Genomic DNA, 12,507 nt, shown 5'->3' with positions numbered 1-12,507 from the left:
AATTTTCATTACACCAACTAAAACATAGCAATAAAAATAACATACCAAGCCTTTTCATGTTTAACAAATATTATACTTAAAATATACTCAAGTAATTTTAGTTTTTTTTTTTTTTTGGAAAATTACATTTAGTTTCTTTGGGGAAATATAACAGCCAAGATTTAATTTTTAAGTTTTATGTTTTCTCATTACAAATAAACATAAGATTCAAATTTCCCCCCCTTTCTTTGATTGCCCTTCCAAGTCCCAACAGCATCCACTACTCATTGGTGTCAAAAGCAAGATTGCTGTCATAAACGGACTCCTTTCTGAGTTTAGTAAATGACCACCTTTCCATGCCTTACACCTGACTATTTTCAAAATGATGGGGATTATTCTGTTTATTTTTTTGTGAACAGGGAACTTACAACAGGGTTGAAAAAAAAATAAAACCTGATAAATGATTGTATTGCGTCCATGATGCCCTGGAATGAAAGTAAATTGATGATGTGAGCTCCAGGTTTGTGACTCATACCATGTGGAATCGCAGTTTTGGAGGTGTGTTTTCTATCAGTGGCCTTGTGCGGGAGTGCTGGATTTGAAATGCGGGGGTGGTTAAACATGCAGTATAAATCTTTGAATATGTATTTCTAAGTATAAAATCCACCCACTGTATTTAGCTAACTAACACAAAAGCCATAAGCTTTAGTAGCTAGGGCTAACAATGGAAAATACCCTTAGATCTTTCGTAGTCTTAATATACTTGAAAAGTGAGCTTCCACTTTCTTCTCTTGGTGCAAACACCTGGAGAGTGCCACCCTATGTGGTCTACGCCACCTGATTATGCCGCTGCCATTACTACGTTGAAGAAGAATGGCTTAGAAGTCTGTAGAAAAAGATCATGTTCTGCTATTTTATATTATAGAATGTCTTCGAAATCTCTTTTTTTTTTTTACTGAGAACACTATGATAAGAACAATCTCAAGGCTCATGTGCATGTCATTATTTTCAGTAGTATTATTTTTTGCACCATTTTTTTTTTTTTTTTCTGATATTACTAATTTGGAAATAACGGAAAAATATTGTCCACTTCTTCCACACAAAAATTCTCTTCCTCTCTTACTTACTCCTATAAATGCCGGAGATTCTTTTGCAACTGAAAATTTATAATCACCATTTAAACTTTTGTTTACTGGCTTTTGTTTAAATTAGGTTTTTCTAGAGCTGTTTGTGGAAATTTCTAAATATGGTAGCATAATCCCTTAAAAGATTTCAAACACCATAAATGTAGCGTTGACTTACGTAACAATTATGTCTTTCCTTTTAAAAACAAAGGTCCATTTACTAATTTGGACATAACGGAAATAATTGGACATAATTTGGACATTCCGAAAATTCAGAATCCAAACTGAGTCTTACTATAAACTATTATTAATACTATTTGAAAGCTTTATAGAATAATAATAATATATTTTCTGCTGGATTTACGACAATAGAAATAAAACAAGCGGAGCAAAAAAGAAAAATCATCATCTACAAGTGCAAAACCTCTACACTACAATACTTAATACTACAGTACAAGACGACATTAATGTTCAATATTTTTTTTTAGAAATGAAAGAAGTTCATTGAACAAAACAAACAATTCTTATACAGAAAGTTACAAATTTGAGAATTTGCAGGAATTGCTGTCCATAGTCCATTGCACAGTTTCAAGTAATTTTTTTTTCGACTCGATTTGGCTTCAGCAGTTTCAAATCTTAAGATGATGAAGACCTAGCAAAGTCTAATTTAATCTATTTGATTATATAAAAACCAAATGCTTGAGATGTACCTTTTCTGTCAAAACATGTGGAGCTCAATTCCTGGGTGTCAGGTTCAAGTTTACATGGTCCTGAAAAAGAGCAAAAAGTATCCACAGGAACATATTCCCTTTTATGAGACAAAAGGTGGTTTGGAAAGTCAAAAAGCTCCTCATGGTCACTTGGCAAAGCATCTTCAACTTCTGAAAGAAAGTATAAATAACAGGGACATCAAACATATTCAACAGAAAAGCTTACAACACAAGCCCAGCTGCTTCCCTCTTTTCAACACAATGTCCAGGAAAATAAATAATGACCCTTAAAAGGGCAGAAAACAAACTATCTTAGGCAGATAGCCAACACAAAATGTCTAGATTTATAGTTGAAAAAGAGTCCTGAATATTCTTCCACAGGTTATGTGGTTGATATGCTAGTGATTTGGCTAATCATCTAGTATAAAAAAGCCACCAAATGGTTGGTGGTAATGTTGATTTTTCCTTTGAATGCTAGTTCCACTTTCCTTTAGCGTCAAACAACAAAATTGTTCAATCAAATCTATTTTTGCATCTTTTATTCATTTTGTTTTAGATTCCATACTGGTGAAACGATTTTGGAAAAAATATGCATATACACGAGAAAAAATAGATACCCCATTTCCTGTTTGACAGAAACATTGAAATACTAAAGCTAATAATTGAAATATTTTCCCTTTGAATACTAACGAAATAACAGATTATCACCGAAATGACAAGATTATCACCAATTATATGCATCATTTTTTCTACCCTCCCCTCCAAAAAAAGTATCTTTTCACAAGGTTCTCAATTGACAGAAAGTATGGCCTAGAGGCAAGCTTGCAATTTTATGACACAACAAACATACAAATCCGACTACTTGAGGTCAAACTATCATCAGATTCGGTAGGGCTTAAGTTTAAATCTAAGAACAAGTAATGACTAAAATCAACAACAAATGGACGTGATAAAAATATTATTTACAATACACACAAAGACAATGTTACCTGGAAAATAAAACAAGGAATATCTTTGGTAGGCTATCTATAAAATGATCACACTTAGCTATACTGAACAAACACCACATATCTCTGAAAGAAAACAAAAACAGTACTTGAAACATAAGTGAATATGTGCAGTGTTAAAGGGGAAATCTACAAAAAAAAACCTAAGAAATCATTTTGTTTTGCACCCCTCCTAACCGAAATCTATCGATTGCATCGATTACAATTAGTGGCAATGCTGCCTTTTCCTTTGAATGCTAGTCCCAGTTTCCTTTAGAATCAAACAACAAAATTGTTCAATTGATTCTATTTTTACATCTTTCATCATTTTGTCTCAGTATCAATACTGGTAAAATGATTTTGAAAAACATATGCATACACATGAGAGAAAGTAGATACCCCACTTCCTGTTTGAAAGACAGATTGAAATAGGTATACCTGATAATTGAAATATTTTCCTTCCAATTCTAATGAAATAACTGAAAGATTGTCACCAATTATACGAATCGTTTTAGAACCAGCCCTCCCTCCCCCCCCAAAAAAAATCCTTTTTACAAGTGTAATATTCTGATCTCTTTCTATTCTAGATGACCTGGGTTTCTACTTATCCATAATAAACGTTGAAACTTTCTACATGGTGTCAGACACACTTTGAAAAAAAAAGAAAAGAAAAACAGCAACATAGAAGCCTAGGTCCATTACCCCGCAATGGACTGGACAATAACAACCTTAAAGAGGCATGGATAAGATTCAAGAACAATGCAAGCCTAATGTTCCAAGGACACCTCAGTGGAAAGACAGAAAAATGCCAACGTGTCTTTCTACTAATATGGATGAAACATAATGGGCGAGACATCTTTAGCACCTTAAAAATTGCAGCAGATGAGAAAGACGAGATTGAAGTATGCTTAAACAAATTTAGTGCGTATTTCAATCCTCAATGTAATATAGTTTTCTCAAGGTACCTCTTTCACAAACGTGATCAACGTGATGGTCAACCTGTGGATAAATACATGAATGATCTAAAGCTGTTGGCCCGTGAGCGTGCCTATTCCACAACAGACATAAGAGAAGAAATGATAAGAGACAGACTTGTGTGTTTTGTCTCCTCAGCAAAGGTCAGAGAAAAACTTCTCCAAGCAAGTTCAAATCTAACTCTGTCACAGGCAGCTATTTTTGTGCAAGCACATGTAGAAACCCAGGCGCACTCAGAGCAATGTTACAACTTGATAAAAGTGGCACCCAAGCTTTTTAAGAAATACAAACAAAACAAGAGGTTGACTGTATAAAAAAAAAACATACCAAACCAAAAGCTTGTTACTTCTGTGGTGGTGAATATTCACCCTCCAACATGTGTCTAGCAAAAGGAAAGATTTATAGTGACTGTGACAACTGAACCACTTTGTGAAGTAGCAAAAGGACAGTGAACACAACAAACCAGCAACAGCATCCTTATGACGCACAAAAAAATAAACAATGATGAATTTTTTAATATGTCGTAAACATGGAAATGAGTGACAATCAACCATACTTAAGGCATATGATCAATGGGCAAATCAGCATTATTTTTAAAATTGACACAGCTCTAACAAATATTATACCAGATAATCTATTAAACTCAATCAAACCAAAACCAACAATCAGCAAGACACTACAAATCCTCACCAATTTGGGGGGGGGGGGGGCAGAGAATCCAAACAACAGGTGTTTGCAGCCTCACCTGTGCATACACCAATGTATGCAATGAAACACATCCCTTCTTTGTAGTGAAAGATGCCCCCATACCAATTATAGGCCTTGAAACTAGCAGAAAACTGAAATTAATCAAGCTGATAATCACAGTTGAAAACATAATCCCAAAGTCAACCGTTTTTATAGAGGAATTCCATGACATTTTCCAAGGTATTGAACAACTCGAAGGAGTGTCACATTACTCTCAAAGAAGGGGCTGACCCAAAGGCCATACCAGCCAAGCGCATGCCAATAGCCCTCCAGGACACATTCAAGGAGGAACTAGATAGAATGAAAAAACTGAGTCTCATCAAAAAAGTCTCTCACCCCATAGACTGGGCGAATGCAGCAGTTGTGGTAAAAAAAAAGCCTGACAAAAGCCTTGGGGTATGCACTCACATGACTTAAACAAGGTTATAAAAACACCCCACCACCCAATACCCACATTTGACAAAGTAATATTGAAACATTCTGCTCCATTTGCAAAATTGGATGTCCACCATGGATACTGGTCTCACATCCTTGATGAGGATTCATCTCAATTAACAATGTTCAACATACCACATGGTCAATACATCTTCAAACCGCATGCTGTTTGGTCTAATCTCAGCACAGGACGAATTCCAGAGAAGCATGGAAGAGACATTTGAGGGTATCAAAGGGTTCTCTATCATAGTTGATGACATCATCTTATCAGGAAAAACCATAGAAGAGCATGACGCCAATGTCCACAGCGCGCTAATCCAGGTACGTGAAAAAGCTGTCAAGTTCAACCCAGAGAAATTTGTTTTTGGATGCAAAAGCATACCAAACTTTGAACACATAATATCAGAAAATGGCATCCACCCAGATCCAAAAAGGTCAGTGCACTAAAAGAAATAAGGCCCCCATCTACCAAAGAAGAACTCCAAACTATACTAGGAATGATGAACTACCTTGCACAGTATATTTCTAACCTGTCGTCACTAAACCAGCCCCTACGTGATCTTGCAAAACAACCAACAGCTTAAGTGGGAGCACCAATATGACACAGCCTTTACCAACATCAAAGAATCCATCTGCAGTCCCTTACATTGTTTGATCCAGCAGCAGGGAATATTGAGCTACAAGTTCATGCTCTGTAGTTTGGCCTAGGAGCCACTCTCATTCCTTATGAGAAACCAATTTCATTCACATCATGTGCACTGAACGCCACCAAACCAAACTATTTGCAAATAGAAAAAGAACTTTATGCCATTCTTTTTGGATGCATGCACTATCATCAATACCTCTATGACCAGAAATTCAGGGTGGTATCTAATCACAAGCATCTCAAAGTAGTCCTGAATTAATCAATGTAAAAGTCTTCACCAAGACTTCAATGAATGTTACTGACAACCCAACCATACAACTTCACAGTAACAATCCGCCCAGGCAAAAAAATCCCTGTTGCCATTGCCCTGTCTTGCCTGAATCTTCCTGAAGAGGATACAACAATGCAAAAGGAGATTGAATTATACATACACTCAGTGATGTTGCTACAACCGATCAGCAACAGCAGACTCAAAAAGCTCAAACAACAGACAGCAGCAGATGCTCAAATGATTGTGCTTGCTAAGACAATTTAAAGGGGTTGGCCGGAAACCAAGAAACCTCTCACCAGCCCTCAGCTCATTCTGGGATGTCAAACATTGCTTAACAATCATAGACAATATCATACTAAAAGGAGATCACCTAGTCATATGCAAAAACTCCCGAAAAGCAAATCCTCAACTGCATACATGCATCACATTAGAGCATAAAAAAAACTAAGCAGCAAGCTTGCTCAGTCATTTTTTGGCCAGGAATGACAAAAGACATTGAAGGACATATCAAAAACTGCTATGCATGCACAAGATACCAAAAAAGAACTCTTAATGCCACATGACATTTCTCACTTGTCATGGAAAAAAATCTACAAAAATCTTCTACAAAAAGGGAGAATATTACCTCATTACCATTGACTATTACAGTTGCTTCTTTGAAGTCAACAGATTGGGATGCAATGCATACACACAACAAGTCATACACTACCTGAAGAGATACTTAGCACATTACAGGATTCCCTATGCTCATTACTGACAATGGCCCAAAACTCACATAATCACTTTCAAAAATTTATATTAGAATGGAAAATATCACAAGCCACATCATCACCAAACTTCAGCCAAACGGATTGGCTTAGCAAAACCAATATGGAACTTTGAGTTAGCACTGTTGGAATATAGGAACACACCTGTTGATGGATTAGCCTCCCCATCCCAGTTGCTAATGAACAGAAACCTGAGAGCAACAGTTCCATGCACAAAGGAACTACTTGTACAAAAGATCATCAACCATGATCATGTTCAAAGAAATCAGATTAAACAGCAGTCACGCCAGATCAAGTATCATGACCCAACACTCAAAAGAACCAAAGCCACTACAAATTGAGTGACTGGTCCAGAAACAAATCCATGGTAAACTGTGGAAAACTGGCATTATCAAGAGCTAACATAAATTCAAGATTCTACATAGTGAAGATTTACCCCCCCCCCTGAAATCAAAGTGTAAAGTCAAAGTAGAGTGAAGTGTCTATAAATATTAGTTCAGCCAAATAAAAGTAGAGTGAAGGGTCTATAAATAATAGTTCAGTCAGAGGAGCAAGCCTAACACTTTCTCTGGAAAGCATTGTTGTAAATTGTGTTGCATTATAATGTGATAAATCAGCTGTGAGAAATGGGCTCTTCAGTAGAAATGCTTTTTTCTTATTGTTTTCTAATTTTTCTTAATGTTTATGCCTGCAAACAAGAAATAGTAAAAGAAAAATTTTCAAATTGAAGACTTGTCTCCTCTAACTGAAAAAATATAGCTAATAATTTAGACACTTTTGTAGCAAAATAGCCCTTTCATTACATAGCTTTTATACAGTTGCATATTCTTTCTTTTTTGTTATTTTTACTGAGGAGAACTTTAGAAGCAAGAGGAAAAAGAGAAAATTATTTACTAAAGAAAAACAGCTTTCTTTTTAGTTTGTTACCAAAATTTTTATTGGATAACTTACCATTTTTGACAACAGTAGAATCAGGAATGGTGACAGGCTCAGCCATGTTTGGAATAAGAGGCAAATCCATAATATTATCTCTGATATATGTTAATGTCAGCTATAAAACACATAATACTATCAATAACACTTGGAAATGGCACTCCAGTTTTCAATTCTTTCCACAAAATGGACAAATTGATATGTATTCACTATGATAGATTTTCAAGCTGGTATTTTTTTCCAGTTTTTCCCAACTTTCTGAAAATATTTTGTTTCTGTTATTTTTATTGACTAATTTTAAGTGCCTAGATTTTTGTTATAGTAATACAAAAATGATAAAATGGTAGAATACAGACTTTTATTAGCTTAAAAAGCAGCACTTTCTCAATCATATTTCAAGCCCAAACTAGGACCCAGGAAGATGCATGACAGTTTAGCTGCAAACCTTGTCTTCAGTCAAATTCAATCAAAATTACTTTGGTGAAAGGGTTACTGATGGTATTAGAAAACTAAAAAAAAATTAAAAAACTTAAAAAATAATTTATTGCTTATTTCAATTGATTTATTGCTTAAATCATACAACCAAGATGAAATTATCATTCTACAGATGATCTAGAGATGTAATCTATTGCTCACATCAAATCAAATCATAGAACCAAGATGATAAAAACTATTATTCTACAGATGATCTAAAGATGTAGCACATGCGTTTCCCTGGGTGCAGAAAATTTAGTTATACTTGTGGCAAATTTGTTATCACTTTATTTACTAATATCAAGAAATACTATTATTCCAATTGTAGCACACAGCTATATGAGAACAAGAGCTCATATGGCACTTGTGACAAAGTTGGAACCTAAAATTAGACTTGGTGCTAGATTTTTTAACTCTGCTGTTTGCCCAGAAGCACTGAACTCACCAAAGCACTGAAAATCCCCCCCCCCAACTACTCCAAAGAGATCAGATCTGGTTGTGTCAATCATGTAACTAGAATTTGTGCTTATTCTTCCCATCAAGGTTCATCCTGATCTCCCAATTCTAAGTGTTTTGCAAGAGTTCGACTCCCCCCCCCAGATCCAACCTAAATTGACAATGGAGTATCTGAGACATGAGATCTTTCTATACATCAAGTTTCATTAAGATCTGTTCACCCATTTGTAAGATAAACATACATTAATTTTCACAATTTCACTTCCCCCCACCCCCCCAAAGCTGGTCAAATTGGGGAAAAAACTGTTATCAAGTCAATTTGTGCAGGTCTCTGACATGAATACCAATTTTCATCATCCTGGTTATCCATAAGCACCAAACTTACTAAAGCACTGGAAATCCCCCCCCCCCCTAAAGAGAGTGGATACAGGCTGGTTATTTCAATCATGTATCTAGGACTCATGCTTATTCTTCCCACCAGGTTTCATCCTAATCTCTCCACTCTAAGCATTTTCCAAGATTTCCAGTTTACCCATTACATTCCCCCCAATGTCACCAGAACCAATCAGGATCTAAAATAAAAGCTATGAGACAAAAGGTCCTTCTAGATAACAAATGTCATTAAGATCCAATCACCAGTTTGTAGGTTAAAAACACCTAATTTTTCCAAATTAACCATACACCTGCAAACTTTCAGCAATCCCTGTATTGATCATGTATCTAGTTTTAGATCATTCTGCATGTGAAAATTCAAGTCATCCAGGATTCAAATCTAAGACCTCACTCACTCAAAGCAAAAATCATACTACTAGACCAACAAGATACACATAAGAACCACAATCATTTGTTTTGTTGCAAATAGAGATTCTTCTAAACTATCTTGTTTACTTGCTCCCCTCAGATGGTCAAATTGGGGAAGTAACTATTTCTAATTTAATCTGGTCTGGTCCCTTATATGCCTGCCAACTTTCATTGCCCTAGCTTATCTGAAAGTGCCCAAACTAGCAAAGCTATGATCAACAGACAGACATACTGATGGAAAGAAACTACATTTGCTATATGTCAGTTGGTAAATACTAAGTGTGGTAAAAATGGGTCACAACCATATATATTGGAACCAAACTTGCAAGATGTAAGTTTTTTATGCTAGTCCAGTATTATTTATGTGTTACACAAATATTACTAGAAATAAAGATTACATATGAGCACATTGATGGGAGGAGGATACAGGGTTATTGCCTCCACCCTGTATTTTGGAAATGCATTTTATGGTATTGTCTATGAAATACTACCTTTGCATTATACTTTCAAAAGCAAAACCTTTATGAAGAAAAACTTTTGCAAATTGACACAATTGAATACACATTTTGGTCTCATGTTTAAAATGGAGAAACTACCATATTTATTTGCTGGCATATTTACAAAACATTAACATAGTAAATCCATGCAGATGCATTTAGTGACTGTGGTACATCAAGTTAGCATTGGATTCTGAATAACATGGCAGATTTTTATCTTAGATCTAAAACATAATGAAGGGGAGGGGAACTGGAGCAAAGGAACCTTGATCAATAATAGGTAGGGTAAGTATTTTTAATATTTGTTAGCTGTTCTTAGGGAAACCTTTTCAAATCAGAAAAGAGCACTAAATGTTTCCAAAGTATGACAGGTAAAATTCTAGTTCAGCTACTTTTTGCTATCTTGGAAAAACGTAAGTTTTTCCAAGATAATGAAAATGAAATTTTCAGTAATTAATCTAGTGCCAAAAACATACTCTGGAAAGGTATTGTCTAGCTCCCATGTTAACCCTCTTCTGATTCATAAGTCTCAAACATTTGCCTACTTGAGAGGTCAAACCCATGACCTTGACAGTCGAACCCCATGACCCCCCTGCTCCTGGATACAGCCTTGGTTGTGCTATTTTCTCAAGCACCTACAGACAGAGACACTAAATAGGAAGAACAAAATATGCTGCATCTCTGTCTTAGGCTATTTTGGACTTTGAAAATTAAAATAGCCTTAAATTGGACATCAGTAATTTGAAAATTAGCAATTTTAAAGTTTTTTTTTGGGGCGAGGTTCAAATAACTAAAATTTAAAAAAGCTTCAAATTAATCAATGTCACTATTTGCAATGGATGAGGGAGCAACCCCAGCCTGAGAGAAGCCATTACTAGTTGCAATGATTAAAGAACAGATATTAACTGAAAGCCATAATGACAATATTTACATGACATAATGACAATGATCTATTGAAATTCTGACATAACAATGTTTTAACCTAATTTTCAGTTATCAGTTTATGTTTCTCTGGTTTTAGTTCAGAAAATGCAATTGATGTTATTTGAGTAGAATTTTAATTCATATAATTTTTTTCAAAATTTAGGGAATGTATTAGTGGATCTTTGAAACCATCAAAAATTGAAATTGAATAAAGTTCTGAAGCTGAAAAGAACTTTTTGTACTTCATTTAAGAAGTATATCTATTTAGCAAGGTTTCATTTCTACAACAAAAAGATTTATGAAGGTGATAAAGGTCAGGGCCATCTAAATGGAGAAAGAAAGGAGGTAGTTTCTTCAAACTACCTTCCCTGAGGTAGTTACTTCAAACTACTTTCCATAAACATACTTTAGTCTGTAAACATATCTCTAAAAGTTTTATTTTCTTAACAACCCCTTTTCAAGACAGCAAAAATTAACTAGACAAGGATTGTGCCCTATGGCAATCCCCCCAATGATTCTATATATATATATATATATATATATATATATATATATATATATATATATATATATATATATATATATATATATATATTTATATATAACCCTGATGATATATTTCATTATTATTGAACACTGTTATGTGTCAGAGGGTCTTTGTTGTAATAAGTCTTGTGTAGTGTATTGACTTGGTATCATCAAATTTCTATTTCAACAAGCCATTTCTTAATGACAAAAAAGAGCCAGTTAAAAAAAAAATGATGGCTAAACTGGCTTATAATAAAGACTAGTGAAAAATGTACCTGCTAGTTTTAAACAACAAATAACAAGTCTTTTCTAAATTCACTATTATTCCATTGTTGTAATTTATTCTTATAGCCTAGGCTATATCTTCTGTTTGGCCTATGTGAAATCCATCTTTATGTGTGTAAACTATTTGTAGGTTTGGGTTTTCAAACTATTGCTGATTGCACATAAAACACAAATTTTAATAACTGGTCAGAGTTAAAATGTTGAAAGACTTTCAAAATGCTGTTAGTTTCAGTACACATGATTGAGCATAAAAAAATTACTAATAAAATGCTAGACAAGCATACAAAATATTTTATTAAATCCTTTCTTCTTTGATATTAGCATGCACATTTGCCAAAATCCCTAAAAAATATGTCTGGAAAAGAGAACTTCATTTTCAAATTTAGCCATAGTTTCTCTGATGGAAAACAAATTGCTCTAATGAATAAAACCATCAAAAATTGAAATTGAATAAAGTTCTGAAGCTGAAAAGAACTTTTTGTACTTCATTTAAGAAGTATATCTATTTAGCAAGGTTTCATTTCTACAACAGAAAGATTTTTGAAGGTGATAAAGGTCAGGGCTATCTAAAGGGAGAAAGAAAGGAGGTAGTTTCTTCAAACTACCTTCCCTGAGGTAGTTACTTCAAACTACTTTCCATAAACATACTTTGGTCTGTAAACATATCTCTAAAGGTTTTATTTTCTTAACAACCCCTTTTCAAGACAGCAAAAATTAACTAGACAAGGATTGTGCCCTATGGCAATCCCCCCAATGATTCTATATATATATATATATATATATATATATATATATATATATATATAGGCCTATATATATCTATATATAGCCTATATGTATATATATATAGCCTATATATATATATATATATATATATATATATATATATATATATATATATATATATATATACATATATATATATATATATATATATAGCCTATATATATATATATATATATAACCCTG

The 12,507-nt window shown here is 34.2% G+C and overlaps 1 protein-coding gene across 1 annotated transcript in view; it reads right to left on the bottom strand.

Moving 5' to 3' along the window:
* Positions 1–12,507, bottom strand: part of LOC136035157 (zinc finger protein 271-like) — a 58,386-nt gene that overhangs the window by 45,252 nt on the left and 627 nt on the right. The window contains 2 exon segments of the mRNA XM_065716715.1: positions 1,814–1,984; positions 7,592–7,693. Coding sequence (XP_065572787.1) covers positions 1,814–1,984; positions 7,592–7,661 — 241 coding nt within the window. The 5' untranslated portion in view covers positions 7,662–7,693.

This window comes from Artemia franciscana, chromosome 14 (assembly GCF_032884065.1).
Source record: "Artemia franciscana chromosome 14, ASM3288406v1, whole genome shotgun sequence".
NCBI classification, from domain to species: domain Eukaryota; kingdom Metazoa; phylum Arthropoda; class Branchiopoda; order Anostraca; family Artemiidae; genus Artemia; species Artemia franciscana.
Note: the sequence above shows the minus strand (reverse complement) of the source record. Positions and strands in the feature narration are given on the sequence as shown.